The sequence below is a fragment of the Corylus avellana genome, chromosome ca10 (assembly GCF_901000735.1).
Source record: "Corylus avellana chromosome ca10, CavTom2PMs-1.0".
Classification (NCBI taxonomy): Eukaryota; Viridiplantae; Streptophyta; class Magnoliopsida; order Fagales; family Betulaceae; genus Corylus; species Corylus avellana.
In genome coordinates this window covers 14603016-14622247 of record NC_081550.1, presented here as the reverse complement: position 1 = coordinate 14622247, position 19232 = coordinate 14603016, and the positions used below count along the sequence as shown (strand labels likewise).

The 19232-nt window shown below is 37.3% G+C and overlaps 1 protein-coding gene across 1 annotated transcript; it reads right to left on the bottom strand.

Moving 5' to 3' along the window:
- Positions 1-8675: 8675 nt before the first annotated feature.
- On the bottom strand, positions 8676-9814 carry LOC132164211 (proline-rich receptor-like protein kinase PERK8). The gene is made up of 2 exons (XM_059574655.1): positions 9550-9814; positions 8676-9430 (listed from the first exon to the last, which is right to left on the bottom strand). Exon 2 carries the CDS (start codon positions 9375-9377, stop codon positions 8865-8867), a length of 513 nt encoding a protein of 170 aa, XP_059430638.1. The 5' UTR covers positions 9378-9430; positions 9550-9814; the 3' UTR covers positions 8676-8864.
- Between the last annotated feature and the right edge of the window lie 9418 nt (positions 9815-19232).

The following is a 19232-nucleotide window of genomic DNA, read 5'->3' as shown; positions in this document are numbered from 1 at the left end:
GGGTCTGAAGTCTTGATTTGGTATGGCCCTATGAGAATTTTGATGGGTTTTCTTTTTGTATATGTGTTTTACTGTTTTATGTATATTTAAGCATACACAATGGTGCAAATGCACTGGTTTTTATAACTAATGGGTTTTATTTACTTTGATGAACATGGAACATGATTTTTTTAAGTGAAGTTTCTTGCTGTAAGAGTTTCCAAGTATTTGCAGGACAAATTTTGTTCTTGTTCATCTCCATGAAATTTGTGAGTTTTCTTCTGCACAATTAACGTTAATTAAACATACATTGATACATAAATACCTGTTTGTTGTGCATGCTCGGTGTGTGTGAATATATATACATATACATATACATATGCATATCATTATCAGGATAATAGCATATGTATATATTTAGCTTTTGTTTTGGGGAATTAATATGTTTCATATTTTGGCAGACATGTTTGATGGGTGTTTTTTCAAAAGCATTTTTGTGGAAGTTGTTTTTGGAATTTTATGCTTTCTCCTCATTTTGTTTGTGGATGATGGAGAAATCAAATACAATACTTGATTTTTTCAGACCAAAAAATGCACAAAGTTCAATTACACAAACTTCAAATGCACAAACTTCAAATGTCAATGTTGATGATACATCATCGCCAGCTTCTGATATCCCAATTTATGAAAATTCTTCTAAAAGACTTCGAAGATTTGATGGGAATGAATTTAATATTAGTTCATTAGAGTTTGATCCTGGATTATGTCGTCAAATATGGGAATATAATGTTAATCACCGAGATGAAATTTAAAGAGCTTACATTAAAGCTTATTTGTACTGACCCTATCTGAAATCTAAAAAGCAAAGTCATCTTCGTAGCTTTCAACTTTCGTGGTGCAATCTATTTCCTTCATGGCTTGAATATTCACGTGAGAAAGATGCCGCCTTTTGTCTACCCTGCTTTCTCTTTAATAAGCCATCTGGACATTTTACCTAACGTGTAATCATTGTAGATGGATTCAGTAATTGGAAGAAGATTAGAAATAGAAAAGATTGTGTTTTTTACAATCATATAAGGAAAGATCCTAATTCATTTCACAAAGTTGCTGAGAGGTCATATGAGGATTTGAGGAACCAATCTCTATATATACAGAATGTGTTAGAAAAGCTCACTTCTGAAAAAATTGCAAACAATCGACCGCAGTTGAAAGCCTTAAGGCCTGTTTGGGATTGCGTTTGAGGGGCCGAAAAGTACTTTTAACTTTCAAAAAGTCCGTTTGAAGAAAAAAATACTCGTTTGGTAAAAAAATTAAAAGCACTTTTTAGGGTCCAAAAAGCCTAAAAATGGTCAAAACGCACTTTTGGTAAAAGCTTACAAATGAAGCTTTTGCCCAAAAGCTTTTTTTGACTTAAAAGCTCTATTTCTCAAACGCAATCCCAAACAGGCTCTCAATTGATGCTGTTTGAGTACTTGCATTTCAAGGTGTTGCTTTTAGAGGTCGGGATAAAAGTGTGAGTTCAACAAATCATGTAAATCTTCTTGAGATATTGGGTTTGACGATTTCATATAATGAACAACTTGTTGAAGTGATCGCTAAAGCTCCCAAAAATGCCACTTTCACATCACCAACGGTACAAAAACAAATTTAACATGTTTTTTCAACCAAAGTGAAGGAAGTAATTCGTGATGAAATTGGTGATGCAAAGTTTTACCTAATTGTTGATGAAGCTCGTGATGAATCAATGAAGGAGCAAATGACTATAGTTTTAAGATTTGTTGACAAGAATGGCTTTGTGCGAAAACCTTTTTTTGGACTTGTTCATGTCTTTGATACTGCGACATTAACCTTAAAAAAAAGGTATATATTCTGTATTGTCTAAACATTAGCTAGACATTCAAAATATTCGAGGGTAGGGATACAATGTCACAAGTAATATACGTGGGGGGTGGAATGGGTTGCAAGCTTTGGTTTCAAATGATTGTCCATATACCTAGTACATTCATTGTTTCGCACAACGTTTGCAATTGGCATTAGTGGCGGCATCAAAAGAATTCATTTCTGTTCATCAATTTTTTACCAATTTGAATTCCGTTGTTAATTTTGTTTGTGCCTCATGCAATCGGTATGAAGAATTGCGGGTTGCCTAAGCTGCTGAAAATGCTTACATGATTGCAATTGATAAGATTCAGAGTGGAAGGGGACATAATCAAATTAGTACACTACAACGAGCATGAGGTATGCGTTGGAGTTCTCACTTGAGATCAGTTTCTAACTTGACCAAAATTTTTAGTCCAGCTTGTGAGTTATTGTTAAAATCACTGATGTGAGAACTACTTCTTCCCAACGAGTAGAAGCTGATTCAGTTCATCAGGTAATGACTTCATTTGAATTTGTATTCATCTTACATGTCATGAAAGAAACTATGCAGATCACCGATCATCTATGTCAAGCATTACAATCCAAATCTCAAGACATTTTAAGTGCTATGCATCTTATTTCATCCACTAAAAGGTGTATCCAATGATATAGAGATGGTAAATGGGAAGTTTTACTTACCAAAGTGAAGTCGTTTTGCAATAAACGCACATAGATGTCCAGATATGAATGCCCGTTACGTTGAGAGAAGAGGTCGAGCTCGCCATCAACAAGCTGACTATACAATTGAGCATCATTATTGTGTGGATATTTTTTGTGCTATAATAGATTCTCAATTGCAAGAATTAAATCGCCGGTTTAGTGAGCATGCAGTGGAGTTGCTTATTCTCGGCTCGACTCTTTATCCTCGAGCTATGCGTGAGTCTTTTAGAATTGATAATATTTGTCAGTTGGTAAATAAGTTTTATCCGCAAGACTTTACTGATCTTGAAAAAGAATAGTTGGAAATATAACTTCACCATTATGAGCATAATGTAGTTCAAGATTTAAGTTTCCAAGGATTGTTAAATATTTCTGAATTGTGCCAATGGTTGGTTAGAACCGGAAAATCAACTATCTATCAACTTGTTTTTTGAGTTGTTGTACTTCTGCTTACTCTATCCGTTTCTACTGCAACTACAAAACGAGTATTTTCAGCCATGAATATTATCAAAACTAGGCTTCGCAACAAAATTGAAGATAAGTTTATGATGGATTCTCTGATGCTGTACATCGAAAAAGAAATTGCTGCGACACTTAGTATAGATTCAATCATAGATGATTTCCGGGATACGCAAACACAACGAGTTCCATTTTGATAGGCGTTTGAGCTGAAATTTGAAATGTATTATGAAACTATCTATGTATTTTTTTTCTTCGTATGTTTATCTTTTTGTTAAAATTGAATTGAAGCTAATTTTGTTTTTATACTTTACTTTTATGCATTTTGAATTTATACCTCGATCCCCCATCAAACTTTTTGGATCCATCCCTGTAAGTAACTATAACTTATATGTTTGCTTTAGATTTAAACATGTTTATCTTGATGATAGGTCTTGGGGATCATTTTAATCCGCTGCGTAAAAAGAAAATTTTTGAAGCTTACTTTCACAAACATACACATATCCCAACAATTGGATATTATTATTATTATTATTATTATTATTATTGCTTGGCTTCGAATTATTGAATAATTCATGCAATGTTGTATCTGTGAGTCAGCAGTAGACAATAAAAAAGGTTTGATGGAACCCCACAACTAATAATAGAATTATATTGATAATAATGACTCATTTCGGGTAGGAGAGACCACAAACTCCAATTAGGGATGATGGAAAACCACAATGTTTATTACTTTTTTGATGAAAATAAACTACAGATATGATCCCCTATTTATAAGATAAGGAATCCAAGTAAAAGAAGGACTAGAAAGACTAATTAATAAATGACTCCAACATAAACTAGGACTCAGACTTCTACTTGGAATATAGACTCTTTATTGTACTAGTAAACCTTTCTCATTGTCCCAAAAGAACAAGTAGACAAGTCCCTTACTTCTCAAACCTCAATTGCCACGTAAGACCTATATGGCATTGGTTCTCTATCATTTGCACCCCCCCCCCCTCTTTGAAGGGGAACCTTGTCTGGAAGGTTGATGCTAAAGAGAAATTAATAGTCTCTTGTTATCGCTCAACTTCTCCTTATTGGCATCATGGTCTTTCAATCCTGATTTTGGTATGTATGCTTCAATAAAAAACACTTGAGAGACTTGACATCTATGGCTTGGAACAAATTTTTCATTACAGTTAAAACAAAGACCCTTCTCCCTTCGTTTTTGCATTTCTTCCCAAGAAAGTCTCTTGGCTGGACCTGATGGTGTTACACGTGCATTAGTGGCCATAGTAGAGTTGTGCAGTGTTTTCTCTGGCTTGGAGACATTGGACTGTCGTGGATTTTCAGGCGGTTGATTTCTTCTTTGTTTGTTGACCGTCTCATCACTCATATGGGCTAATTCAATTGCATCTCGAAGAGTGCGTGGCTTGAACATCCTCATTCCCGCCCTAATCTCTTCCTTCATTCCTCCAAGAAAGGTTCCCACAAGTGCCTTTTGAGGCCATCCACTTACACGGTTTGCAAATCGTTCAAACTCACATTGATATTCACTCAACGTGCCGTGTTGCTGGATTCTTGACAGCGCTTCATCATAATCTTCTATTTCAGTAGGCCCGAAACGGACAATTAGCTCCTTCTCAAATACTTCCCGAGTGATTGGCAAGGTTCTCCTCCCTATACACCTTCTTCATCCATTGCCACCATTAGTTAGCTTCCCCTTCTAAGTGAAAGGCCGCCAATCTTACTCTTTGATCATTGGGCGTCTGCTGGTAGTCAAAATACTGCGTCACCTGATCCAACCAAACCGTAGGATCATCTCCCACATATCGAGGAAAATCCAAGTTGGTTGTTCACGGCATATATGGATGGTTGTCTCCACTCATCACTTTGGTCCCACTTGAATGGCCGAAATTCCCTTCTGGGGACCCCTTCTCCTTATTGTCCTTCGATGCCGATTAGGAGATTAATTCCTTAATCTCACGGAAAGACGCTGATCCATTTATAGACAAAAATTTCCATAATCTTTCAGATCAAGAAATTAGAGGGTAACTGTTGGGCCATGGATCCGCAGTTAAAGCCCAACGGGCCCCAAACCCAACCTAAGCTAAACCGAATACCCGACAAGGCCTCGGACAAGCTTTCCTCGAGAAGGCTTCGTAAACCGAGGAGGTCTCGGACACAAGTCCGAGACCACTCCTCGGTAGGTATCAGATGCCAGATCTGAGACGCAACTCTTCGAAAGCAAATAAGTCAAGTGCCAAGGGTGAAATTGTCATTTTACAACTAAAGATATGCGAATATTCTTACTAGTTCCAGTAAACATTATCTCGCATTCAAAAAAAAGGTTTTCTACAGCATAGAGGTTATCCACCTACAAACAATCCCTACACAAGCGGGATAAGCAGTTATTCAAATTCAAAAGGTTATCTAAATCAAAACAAGAACGTCACTTCGTCTCAAGATTCCTCCCTTATCAAAGTAACTACGAACCAGATATTCAGGGATAGAAGTCCCGAGATATGTAGGGAACAAATTGTGCTCCATGCCTATAAATACAGGTCTCGATTTCTATCAATGGTACGTGCAATCCTAGCTCTGAAAACTTTGGTTGCTTAAACACTCTTTTCTCACTTTCTGACTTAGGCATCGGAGCTCCCCGCCGGGACACCACCGGGGGCTCTAATCTTGTTTGTTCGTTCTGTGTGTAGCCTGAAGCATCCATGAAGTTGTCAGCACCACCTCAAGGTGTGCCACGTCACCATCTCGGAAAATTGTGTATCAACATGATGAGTCAATGAATGAGCAAATAGCTATAGTTTTAAGATTTGTTAACAAGAATGGCTTTGTGCGAGAACGCTTTTTTGGACTTGTTTGTCTCTGATATTGCGACATTAACCTTAAAAAGAGGTATATATATATATTCTATATTGTCTAAACATCAGCTAGACATTCAAAATATTCAAGGGAAGGGATACAATAGCACAAGTAATATGCGAGGAGGGTGGAATGAGTTGCAAGTTTTGGTTTCAAATGATTGTCTATATACTTACTACATTCATTGGTTCGCACATTCCAACGAGGGGGGTGGATGGGCTTAGAAAATTTTTTAAGCTTACTTTTACAAACATACACATATCCCAATAATTGGATATTATTATTATTATTATTATTATTATTATTGTTTACTATTGCTTGGCTTCCAATTATTGAATAATTCATGCAATGGTGTATCTGTGAGTCAGCAGTAGACAGCTAAAAAGGTTACTACCCACACACACAAAGGGGAAAAGGTTCCCTGAATCAGCTGGTTCGCATTTACTCAACGGGGGCTAAATCTTGAGTCTTCTCAACATTTGTTTTCTGTTATTTTTCTTGTTCTTGTTAGTTTACACTTGTTTCATCGCTTCTCTTTTTTGTTTTTAGAAATAATAATAATAATAATAATAATAATAATAAATAAATAAATAAATACATAAAAAAAAAAAAGGAAGGAATTGGAGAGCACTTTAGGCTGCCACATTAACAAAACTCGTTTGCCATGAAACTCAAAGTGCTCTGACTCTCAATTGCCATAGAACTCAAAGTGAGAGAGAGCAATTTTTTTGTTTCTCAATTTGAATTCCATTTTTTTGTGTTCTCTGACTTTCAACACCAATGTAAACCTACGTTTTAAAAACATGCATTTTGAGAAGACTCGAAAAAGCTAAGCGAAAAGACTTGTGAAAATGTGACAAATGTATGTGCTTTTTAGTTTCTGTTTTATTATCATTATTATTATTATTATTATTTATTTTAGAAAAAAAGAAAAATAAATAAATAACAAAATAGCCCTTTTGGAAGACATTCTCTAGGCATGCCAAAACTAGTGGTCAAAATAGTAGATCTATTTAAATTTGGTGCAGAAAGAAAGAAAACTAGAAATGGCCAAATGGGATCAGAGATTGGTCCAGGCCATCTCTTTGCCTCTATCATGGTCATGTAGGATTTAAGTGAGAGGCTGGTGGCATTCTTTAATCTTGTTTGAAGAAGAATCCTCATCCTTTATGTGAGATAAACGTTAATAAGACCACTCAACCAACATTTCTTTTTTTTTTCTTTTTTTTGCAAGGAAAATTGACGTTTCTTTTATTTTTTATTTTTTTACTTTTTTGATAAATGCTAGACGTTTCTTTTATTTGATAAAATTTAATGTGGTGCATACCATCAGTATCAATTGTATGTCCATCATGACTTTAATGCACATCATCCATTTTCAAGGATGGCATATATGTAAGGACCTCTCTATTTTAGCCTTTGGTTAATTCTTAGGCAAAACTTAAATATATGGGCTTAGAATGTACAAGCACATTAGTCAGACCTATGTTAGCTTAATTAATGGATCACAATGCATAAATAAAATTTTTTATTTTCGATATTATTCACAAGTGAAAATATTGAATCACGTAGCCATTATATAACGGTCCATTCCCTTGTTTTTACGTTTTAAAAGTACAAATTTATGGTGATTAAGCAATCTCGTTTAAATGCGATTTTATTATGTTTGAATGCAATTTTATGGCGTTCTAATGCGATGCGTCAGTCAACATTAAATACGTGCCAAATCTCACATAACCGACACATGTGACAGATTTGGGCCATTGATCTTCATCTACCACTCATGTGCATAATGACCATGGAAATATCATTGCATTTGAACAATGTACTTTGCATTTTCGAATGCAATTAACCCAACTCGGTACCATATGGAGATTTCTCCTCGTTCAAATGCAGCGCATGTGGATACAACACAACCCTAGAAGACTCTGTAAAATAATTTTTACATCATAGAGCAAATCATTCTAACCATATAGACTGATTTTACAATTTTCCCTTTATAAAAAGCCGAAACTCCATTGATCAATTTAGTAATTTTTCTTAATTTTATTGAACAAGATAAAGCCTTTACAACACAAATGGAAGAACAGAGCAAAATCCAATTTGATTAATTATGCCGAATCCTACGTTTGGAACATTATTAATCATTTCAATCCGTAAAATCACGACATAAATGAATCACATTCCTACAATTATAGTTGTAATCTTAAAAAGATAAAAAAGATTAGATAACTTCAAACATCAAAAGATAAAAACACTTAACCCTTTTGACATGAGACTTCTGAACTAACACCACCTTCTTAGTATTTAGTTTTTTCCTTTTGTTTAATTTTTTAAAAATATAAAAATGTCTAATTTGACCTAAAATATTTAAAAATGACATCAAAAGACAAATTAGACCCTTCAAATAGTGAAAAAAAACTGCTTATTAAGGGAATTAGAGCGTGACAGTAGGAAAAGTATATTGTAAAACAGAGACAACAGCTGCAAGTATTTTTCTGCATCGGAGTCCATGCTTCTCTCGTGGGAATGAATACGCCAAATCCCACAGCTGGCTCTTGTGCCTTTGTGGCTCCCCGATCCAATTAAAAGAAAAAAAAAAAAAAAACTCCAATGTACGCAAAATTATACACGATTCCGATCCAAATTCTCCTCCAACAAAAAAAGAAAAAGAAAAGAAAAGCTAAAGCACTGTAAAAAAGCGAGTAACAAACGGCAAAAGAGAAATCAAAAAGCAAATTTAATAAAGATATGATTGACTAGCATAGAATATTAACTGCAATATCTCATTCAAAAAGAATCAAGAATGAAGAATAAGAATTCCAATCAGCAAGATGGCAGTACAAAAATGATAAAAAGAGAACAACTACTACAAATGATAATAACAATAATGATAAACCAATACCAATTGATTATAAGAATTTTGTTTGTAACCTCTAATCGTGAATTTTTTTTTTTTTTTTGGTATCACCGCCGCCTCTTCAAAGAATCTCTCTCCTCGCCGCGTATCCGTACTGAGATCGCCGAATGTTGTCGCGGCGCTTCTTGTACACGAAGCCTCCCACTACCACCAGTCCGGCCGCCAATATCACTCCGATCGCGATCCCGCCCTTCTTCGCTCCGCTCATTCCCTCGGACGAGCCCGTGCCTTGTCCATCGCCGTCGGCCGATACGTGACCGATATCGCTGAGGGCGGAAGGAGCCGGAACCGGAGCCGGAGCCGGAGGCGTCGATTTCGGGGCCAACGGTGACTGTGACGGCGTCGGAGAGGAGCCTGGAGAGAGATCTGACGGAGGAGGTGCCGGAGGAGACGAAGTCGACGGTGAATTCGCCGGGGAAGCAATGTGTGGAGCAGGAGCAAGTGACGGTGGCGAGTCGGCGCCGAGTTCTGGCGGTGGACTTGGTGAGGTCTCCGGCGAATGCTCTGACACAGAAAATCCAACCAAGGCGAACGCCAAAAGCAGAGCGAGACTGAATTTCGCGAGTACGGCCATTAGCAGCGAAAAACCAAGAATGCGTGAAAGAATGAGATTGAAAATCTTTGGATCTGAGAGCAACGAGAAAAGCAAAGCTAGTGAGAGTGAGAGTAATATAAGCAACCGTTCGAAATGCAGTAGATCTGAGGGAAGCAAAGAGGCGGTTTGAGAGAGAGATACAGGATAGGACCTCGGGAGGAGCGAAAAGCGGAGGGCCTAGATTGACGGGAACGGAAAGGGAGGAGTGCAGTGAGATCCCGCCACGTAGACGCCGTAAAGGAGAAGAGAAGCAGTGGATGGAGAGGAATGCGATAACCGTGTAGAAGAGAAAAGGCGTGGAATCTGGAATTCAGAGGAAGGGAAATTGGGATTTGCGCGTATAAATAAGAAAAAAACAAAAGAGGTTTATATAGGGAAGAAAATAGTGCAGAGGATTTCAAGCGCTTTTTAACGGTGAGGCGTGTAAGTTAAGGGAAAGAGAGAGGGAAAGGGATTGAGGTGCTTTAATGCATGCTAACAACGCGACGATCGAGAAACTTCCTTTTGTGTTGAGGGATTGTTTTTTTTTATTTATTTTTTATTTGTTGTGTGCGCATTGTCGGTGTGGGACTTATTATTCATTTCCTTTTATATGGGGGTTTGGGTTTTTATCAATTATGGATGGGTTTTATTTTTTTTAACCTTCGTCATGATTGAAGTACCTTATAAGTTGCCGCTTTAAAAGTATGTTAGTTATTGTAATTTTATAGATTAAAAGTGTAAATTTAAGTTAAATCTTAAAAAATTACAATTTATAAACATAGAAAATCTATGTTTTTAGATACACTTGGCTTACAATTTCCTTTTTCTCTCACAAGGCCTTGATTGAGATTTTTTCTTTTAAATATGTAGTTAATTCTCCCTTTTTTTTGTTTTTTTTTTTTGTTTTTTGTTTACATGTCCGTATAAAATGGAAGATGTTGATTCGAACTAGTAAACTTTATTTTATAAAGCGTGGTCTTCAACCGATTGAGTTAATCCTTGAGACAATTCTCTAGCTTTTTTAGTATACTTTATTGACTAGAAGCTTCGTATATACAGCACATGTTACTCGATTATAATATAAAATTCAATACAATAAAAACGTAGTCCTAAGGTCTTTAAGAAATAGTTTAATTGATTAGAAATCATGCCTCATAAAATAGAGGTCAAATTCTCTACCCCTTAAGGCCCTTACGAGTCGCAGATAAATTTCATGTATTTGCTTCTCTTTTTCTTCCTTTATTTTATATTTTAGATGAATTTGTGAACTGACAAATACAAGGAAATAAATCATGTCTTACCGGTACACCAAAGGCCAACTTATTGCACTGTTTAACGATGGGGATCTTAAAAAGGTTCTGAAAGATCTCAATAGAAAGAAAAATTGTGACACATTGATGTTGGTTCATATATATATATATATATATATATATATTTGTTCTATGTGTATCGTATCGTATTTTTCCTCTTGGAATGCCAAGACTTAGGTCCAAGAATTGATTCTACCCAAAGTCAAAAATATCAAAAATATCTTTTCATGGCTACAATGATGTTGAAGAAGACTATCACTTTAAAGCATCTCCAGCAGAAGTAGGCAAAGTAACTATCGAAAAAGTATAATTTTTTACTTTAATTATTCATTTTTTCATATACACTTTAACAGATTATCTATCATACTCTTTATTTATTTTAAATATTATTTTGTGTGAGAAATAATGTGAAAAAAGAAGAGGAGAGAGGGTAAAAGAAAGAACGTGAAATGGAGAAATGAGGAAGAAGGATGCCTTTTATAAGGGTCCTCTTTTAGCACTTGAGTGGAAAGATGAAATAGATAGTGCAAGCAAACCCTAGGGTTGTTTCGGAACCTGCGAACATCTTAAATGCCCTAAAAAACTGACATGTAGTCGCCGTACTTTCGACCACAAAGTTGATGACACGTGGCAATACACAAAAAATGAGGTATGACATGCAAGCTATCGACCATCACTCGGGAATGTCAACGGTCTCAAAGATTACTGCCTGAGGAAGTTCAAACAGATAAATTTTCCTTGGAAATTTGTTTCCCAAAATTTCAAATCTTGGTAGACCAAGCCGATTCATTTTGAAAAGACAAGAAATTGCCATAGTCACTCGGACAAGGAAATTAGGGGGTAACTGTTGGGTAATGGATAGGTCACTTTAAGCCCAACTGACCTCTAGGCCCCATCCAATATGCCTACCTAAGACAGACCCAGGCCGAGATATAGTTGGCCCAGACCAATCTATAGCCGGCCCAACATAGCCCAAGGGTATAAAAGACCTTCCACCGAGGGTACAATAGTCCTTTGGTAAGTGAAATAGGCCCACGTTCAACTAATAAACGTGGGATACTCCCAGCATCCATGCAAAGCTCCACGTTCAACGGAACGTGGTCCAGCTATTAGCGCCAAGCCGAGTCACGTGTGCCCGAGAACAAGTCGGGAGCCCATGTCCAACATAAGCATGGCCAAGCCACCCACCAAACCCATCGTGGAGTAGCTCACTGTAATAGGCTGTACATGAGGGCTGAGGTGGCAATTGATATGCATTCAAGGCATTGAATGACAGCTGGCAGGTGATTGAGAAGGCACGTGGGGAAATGGAAGAGATGCAGCAACTACTTGGCAGTTAGTCTGTTGTGGTAGTTAGTTCTGTTTAGTTTGTTAGCAATTAAGAGAATTGGAGGGAAGCTGTAGTATAAAGTTAGAGTTCATCTTGTAATTAGTTAGCTTTTGTTTGTTGTAAAGTTCATTATGAACTTGGAGGTAGAGCATCCTTGAAATGTTCATAGAGATTAAGCAATCCTCGAAATTGCTTGTTCAGTAAAGATTCTTCCATTCTCTCTCTTTTCCAGTCCTTTTACATTTTTCCTTCTTGTTAAAGCTCATTTATAGTGCATTCATCATCAGCACTGTAACAAGTGGTATCAGAGCCTTTTATCCATTGAGTTTTTTTTTTTTTTTTTCTTTTTCTTTCTTTCTTTCTTTCTTCATGAGAACGAGGTCTACAATGGTAGAAGATCCACAGAATGATCAAATGTTAGAAATTCAAATTGCTCTTACCACTTTGGCTGCCAATATCAGGCAGGAGATGAATGACATGAGGGCTGACATGAGGGGGGAGATAGCTAGCATGTGTAAACAAAAGGGTGCGATGCATCAGACTAAGGAGAATTTTGATGATGCTCGTGTTCATCCAGCTCAGTGGGGAAGGCAATCAAGAGGAGAGTCATCAAGCTTTAGTGAGGGAATTTACACTTAAGGCTTAAAGGTTGGAATTCCTTTGTTTTAATGGAGAAGATCCAGATGCTTGGTATTATAGAGCAGAACAATTTTTTTTAGTTGTATGACATTCTTGGAAAGCTGAGGTTAAACATTACTGCATTTCACATGGAAAGTAAGGCTTTGTCTTGGTTTCAAGCTTTACGTAGTGCTAATAATCTTTTAAGTTGGAGTGAGTTCTTGATAGCTATTCAAGTGAGGTTTGGTAGAGGGTCTTATGATGATCCTATGGAGACTCTATCAAAATTAAAACAAACTGGTTCGTTGGATGACTATAAGACTCAGTTGGAAGTCTTAGCAAATCGAGTCCATAGGTTTATTGATCTCCATAAACTAAGCTGCTTTTTGGGAGGATTAAGGGATGATATTAGATTGCCTATTAGAATGTTTAACCCTAAGACATTGAATGATGCTTAATCTTTAGCAAAGATTTAGGAGGAGTGTTCTGCAAATAACATCAAATATGGAAGTCATTGTGGGGTTCTAATAGAAATCATGGTGTTGGGGGTGAAAACAATCCTGCTTTTATGAGAAATGGGAATCCTTATGGTAATAGAATGCAATTTTCTCAACCTAGACAATATCAAGGACGGTTTGGAGGGAATAACAAGCAAAAAGGTTCCACTCATGAGCATCCTAGGGCATTTGTGCCTGTTAAGAAAATTTCTCCTACTTAGATGGATGAGAGAAGGAAGAAGGGGTTGTGTTATTCATGTGATGCCAAGTGGAGTAGGGGTCATTTTTCTGCTGTCCCTAAATTGTTTCTTATTGAGAAGGTTGAGGAAGATTCCATCACAGTTAAAGAAATAGTGGAAAAAAAGAAGAAGAAGATCCTAGAAAATTTTTTATGGACCAGGAACCAGAAATCTCACTAAATGCCATCACAGGAACCCATAATCCAAAGACTATGAGAATGATATGAATTATAAAGGGTCAGTAGGTTATAATTCTCATTGATTCGGGTAGCACTCATAATTTTGTGGATGAGTACGTGGCCAAAATGATTGGGATAACAAGCACAAATAAGGATGTGATTAAAGTGAGAATAGCTAATGGTCAACAAATCAGTAGCCCAGGCAAGTGTGAAGCTCTTTCTGTTAAGGTGCAGGGGAATGTGTTTCAGGTGGATTTGTACATTTTGCCATTAGCTGGTTGTGATGTAGTTTTGGGGATTCAATGGTTGGGGTTGTTGGGTCCAATTTTGTGGAACTTTGATGACCTTATCATGGTTTTTCAGTGGGGTACTATGAGATGTAGTTAAAAGGGATTATAGAAGGGTCCTAACTTGAGTTTGGAAGATGAAAGCTCATTTAGGTGGCTGAAAAAAAGGAATAAGGGAGTGCTGTTACAGTTGGTGGAGACAGAAGATCACTTAAGAAGGACACAGTGTAGCTGCTCTAGAGATGGTTCAGAATTCTGGTTTGTGGGATGATATTCCGGAGGAGTTTAAGGATATTTTTCAAGTACCTACTGAATTGCCACCAAAAAGAGCTCATGATCATGCAATTAACTTGCAAGAAGGGGTGCAACATGTTTCTGTCAGGCCTTACAGTTACCCATTTTATCAGAAAACAGAAATATAGAAGATTGTCAAGGACTTGTTGAAGTCTGGGGTGATTTGGCACAGGAACAACCCTTTTTCTTCTCCAGTGATCCTAGTTAGAAAAGCTAATGCAACTTGGAGGATGTGCATGGACTACAGGGCTCTCAACAAGGTAACAATTAAAGATTGTTTTCCAATTCCTGTTGTAGATGAACTGTTGGGTGAATTGTGGGGAGCTACTTTTTTCTTTTCTAAATTGGATTTGATTTCTGGTTATCACAGATACGGGTGGTTGATGTACAAATTTAATTGTACTCGCAAGCGCACGAGTCGTGTGCAATATAGTGTGTGTGCAAGTGCAAGGTCGATCCACAGGGAATTGTGTTTGTGAAATTTAATTTCTATCTAAATCAATTATATCTTAACCTAGTTCCGAATGATTTTGATTTTGAAAATAAACTAACATAAACTAAATAAAATAAAAATAATCAAAAGATAAACGACTAAGGTTTTAGAATTCACCTCACCAAATCAAAGCATACATTCTTATGTTTTCATTCATGCATCCGACAAACAATTAAACCCTATATATATGTTCTATTGTTTTTTTATAAACCAATTGAATCATTCGATGAATCCATCTCTATTACAAATCACAACGAATATCCAATTGAGATCAAATCATCCATTGTATCCGTAAATCACAATGGATATAAGTCTCAATCAAATCATTCGATGTATCCGTTGGATGAAACACAACGAATATCCAACATTTTCACGATTTATAAACAACAATCAATCACAATTTTGTCACACAATTGAACTGAAACGAACATACATTACATTAAACGACGGATTTGTACGAACGAAACATAAAAATATAAAACTAATCAATGGTGAGGCTTCATCTTCAACCTTAGTTGAAGAATTAGCCTCTCATGACAAAAGAAATCATAAAGAAACTAAATTACTTCATTAAAATTAAAAACTTACAAAAGAATTCGAGTTCCAAGCTACAAAAACCCAGAAAACACGGAAAGCGACCAAGAACGGCGCCCCCGGCGCGTCTTCGTCTGATCCCCTCAATTGTGAGGCTTAGAGGTCTATTTATAGGGCTTAGGAGAGTCCTAGAAGCCCTAGTAATCCTAGGAATTTCGGAGATTTAAGTCCAAGCCCAATTAGGTTAAAGAAAACCTAAGCCCAAATCGGAATAGGATTCGCCCAGAATTGCGGTCCTATCTTGCGGCGTGATTTTGGCCTTGCGGCGCTCCGAATTGGGAAAATGCTATTTCACAATGAATTGTATAAGTTTGAGTTATCTTTCCAATGCCGCTTGAATCACCTCAATCGGATATCTGAGCTGAAAGTTATGGCCAAAATACCGAGACGTATTCAGAATCCAATTTTGCATCCAATCCGATTTGACTTCAAATTGAGAAATTCCGAATTAATCATTTCCTTTATTTGATTAAACTTTAACCATGATTGGTTAAGCTTAACCATATCTTCTAGATCTTCCCAATTTGCCCTTTAAGCTTGGAATTTTTCCATAAACGCTTTATTTTCTTCCAAAAGCCTATAAAACAAAGAAAATACAAAAAGGAAGTAAAATGGCCTAATTAACCAAAACTAAAGGATTAAAACATGCAAGTTAAGGGCTGAAAATATGAATATTCTAGCACTTATCAGGTGGTTGAAAAAATATTCATAAGACTGCCTCTAGAACTCATGAAAGTCATTATGAATTCTTGGTTATGCCATTTGGTTTAACAAATGCACCTTCTACTTTCTAGAGCCTAATGAACCATATTTTTCAACCTTACCTTAGGAAGTTCATCTTGGTATTCTTTGATGACACTCTTATCTTTAGTAAGGATGAAAACAGCCACAGACATCATTTACAATTGACCTGAGAAGTCTTGAGGAGTCACAAGTTATTTGCTAAGAAGTCAAAATGTAAATTTGGCTGTAAAAAGGTGGATTATTTGGGTCATATTATTTTTGAAAGTGGGGTGAGGTCTGACCCAAGAAAAATCCAAGCCATGGTTGAGTGGCCTTTTCCAACCAACATCAAAGCTTTGAGAGGTTACTTGGGATTGACAGGGTACTACAAGAAGTTTATAAAAGGCTATGGTTCAATTGTTGCTCCCTTAGCAGCAATGTTGAAGAAAAATGCATTCCATTGGGATGATGTTGCCAAGGAAGCTTTTGCAGAATCTCAAGGCTGTAGTGACTGAAGCTCCTGTTTTGGTTTTACCAAATTTTGCATAACCCTTTGTAATTGAGTGTGATGCAAGTGGTTTGGGTATAGGAGCAGTCTTGATGCAGAATGGTAGACCTAATGCTTACTTGAGTAAGGCTTTGAAAGGGAGGGCTCTTCTCATGTCTACATACGAGAAAGAGCTGTTTGCTTTGGTGACTGCTATTCAAAAGTGGAGACCATATCTACTAGGCCAATTTTTTGTGGTCAAAACTGACCAACAAAGCTTGAAATTCTTATTAGAGCAGAAGGTTGGTACTCCCTTTCAGCAAAAATGGATCACCAAACTGCTTGGTTATGATTTTACAGTGGAGTTTAAAAAAGGGGTAGAGAATCGAGTAGCTGATGCATTGTCTAGAAGGGAAGGTTGGGCAGAAGAGGTGGCTCTTTCTCTTTTATCTATTCCAACACTTGATTGGATTGATAAGCTTAAGGAGCAATACCAGGAGGATGACGAGTTGAAGTCTTTGTTTGCAAGGTGGCAGAGCAATACCTTGAATTCATCCAAGTATGCTGTCAGGGATGGTCATTTGTTCTATAAGAATAGACTGTATTTGGGAAGTTGTCAAGCCATTAAGAAGCAAGTGTTAGCTTTTGTCCATAGTGATCATGTGGCAGGCCATTCAGGTTATGAAAGAACAATGCAGAGGGCAAAGAGGGATTTTTTTTTTTTTTTTTTTTTTGGAAGGGAATGGAAAAGGAATTGAAGCAGTTTATAAGGGAGTATGAAATATGCCAAAAGAATAAGCATGACAACACATCTCCAGTTGGATTACTGCAACCTCTTCAAATTCCTTTTCAGTGATCTTAGTGGTGGTGGACTGATTGTCTAAGTACAGTCATTTCATTTCTTTGGCTCATCCATAAACTGCATCTAAGCTTGCTCAGCTTTTTGTAGCTCACATCATTAAGTTACATGGTATGCCCACATCCATTGATGCTGATCGTGACCCTACATTTACTAGTGCTTTTTGAAGAGAGCTGTTTAGGTTACAGAGAACCTCACTTAAGATGAGCACTAGCTACCATCCACAAACAGATGGCCAGACTGAAGTGGTTAACAAGAGTTTAGAAAATTATTTGAGGTGCTTTGCTCAAGATAGGCCTAAGCAGTGGCTATCTTGGCTACCTTGGGCTGAATATTGGTATAACACCAGTTAGCAGGGATCTATCAAAATGACTCATTTTGAGGCTGTGTATGGCAAATTACCACCTAGGTTGTTGACCTATGTACCAGGTACTACTAAGGTGGCTGTTGTGGATGAAGTTTTAAGATCTAGAGAGGAGATTCTAGCACACTTATACTATAACCTGCAGCATACTCAACAGAGGATGAAAAAATATGCTGATTTAAGAAGGTCTGAGAGAACTTTAGTGGTGGGGCAGCAGGTTTATCTCAAGCTGCAACCCTATAGACAGGGCTCTATGGTGGTTAGGAGAGCTTTGAAATTAGCTCCACAGTTCTATGGACCCTTTACAGTGGTCAGGAAGATAGGTGCGGTAGCTTATGAGCTTGATTTACCAGCGACTCCCAGGATTCATCCTGTGTTCCATGTCTCTCAACTGAAGGCCAAGATAGGAAGAAGCAATGTTGCACTTCCAACCTTGCCACTTGTGGACTTGAATGGGGTTATTCAACTTGAACCTGAGGCAGTTTTGGAAAGGAGGGTCATAGCTCATAACAATCATGCAGTCATTGACTTGTTGATTAGGTGGGCAGGACAATCTCCTGGAAATGCTACTTGAGAGGAGTTTCAAGCATTGAAGAAGGCCTACCCACACCTCTTGGGCAAGGTGTTTTAAAACAAGGGAGTAGTGTAATAGGCTGTACATGAGGGCTGAGGTGGCAGTTGATATGCGCTCAAGGCATTGAAAGACAGTTGGCAAGTGATTGAGAAGGCACGTGGGGAAATGGAAGAGCTGTAGCAACTACTTGGCAGTTAGTCTGTTATGGTAGTTAGCTCTGTTTAGTCTGTTAGCAGTTAAGAGAATTGGCGGGAAGCTGTAGTATAAAGTTAGAGTTCATTTTGTAATTAGTTAGCTTTTGTTTGTTGTAAAGTTCATTCTGAACTTGGAGGTAGAGCATCCTTTAAATGTTCATGAAGGTTAAGCAATCCTCGAAATTGCTTGTTTAAGAAAGGTTCTTCCATTCTCTCTCTTTTCCATTCTTTTTACATTTTTCCTTCTTGTTAAAGCTCATTTACAGTGCATTCATCATCAACACTGTAACACCCACGATCCCATGATCCACTTTCCTAACATTGCGCATAGCAGATCCTCGGGAACATGGGGTTGAGAATTCGGGGACAACAACTGCTACCTTATGCTTATAAAAGTGAAGCTTCAATTCATTATTTGGTAATTACAAATCATTCTCAAGCTATTTTTGCTCACTTGCTCTCTTTCTCTCAAATCACATACTGACTTAGGCATTGGAGCTATGCCCCGCCGGCACACCCAGACAGCTCTTATCCTATTTTCCTTCTTTTGCAGATCAACGACTCCTCAGATTCTGTGCAAAGTAAATCCTCATAAAATTGTCATCAACATAGAGCATGTTACTCGATTATAATATACAAGTCAATACAATAAAAATATAGTTCTAAGGTCTTTGAGAGGTAGTTCAATTGGCTGAGAACCACGTCTTATAACATGTCACTAGTTTGAATTTCCTTTCTCCTTTTTTTTTTTCCCTCTCCTTACGTGGACGTAACATAACATGTCGGTTTCTTGTATTTGGTTCACTTTTT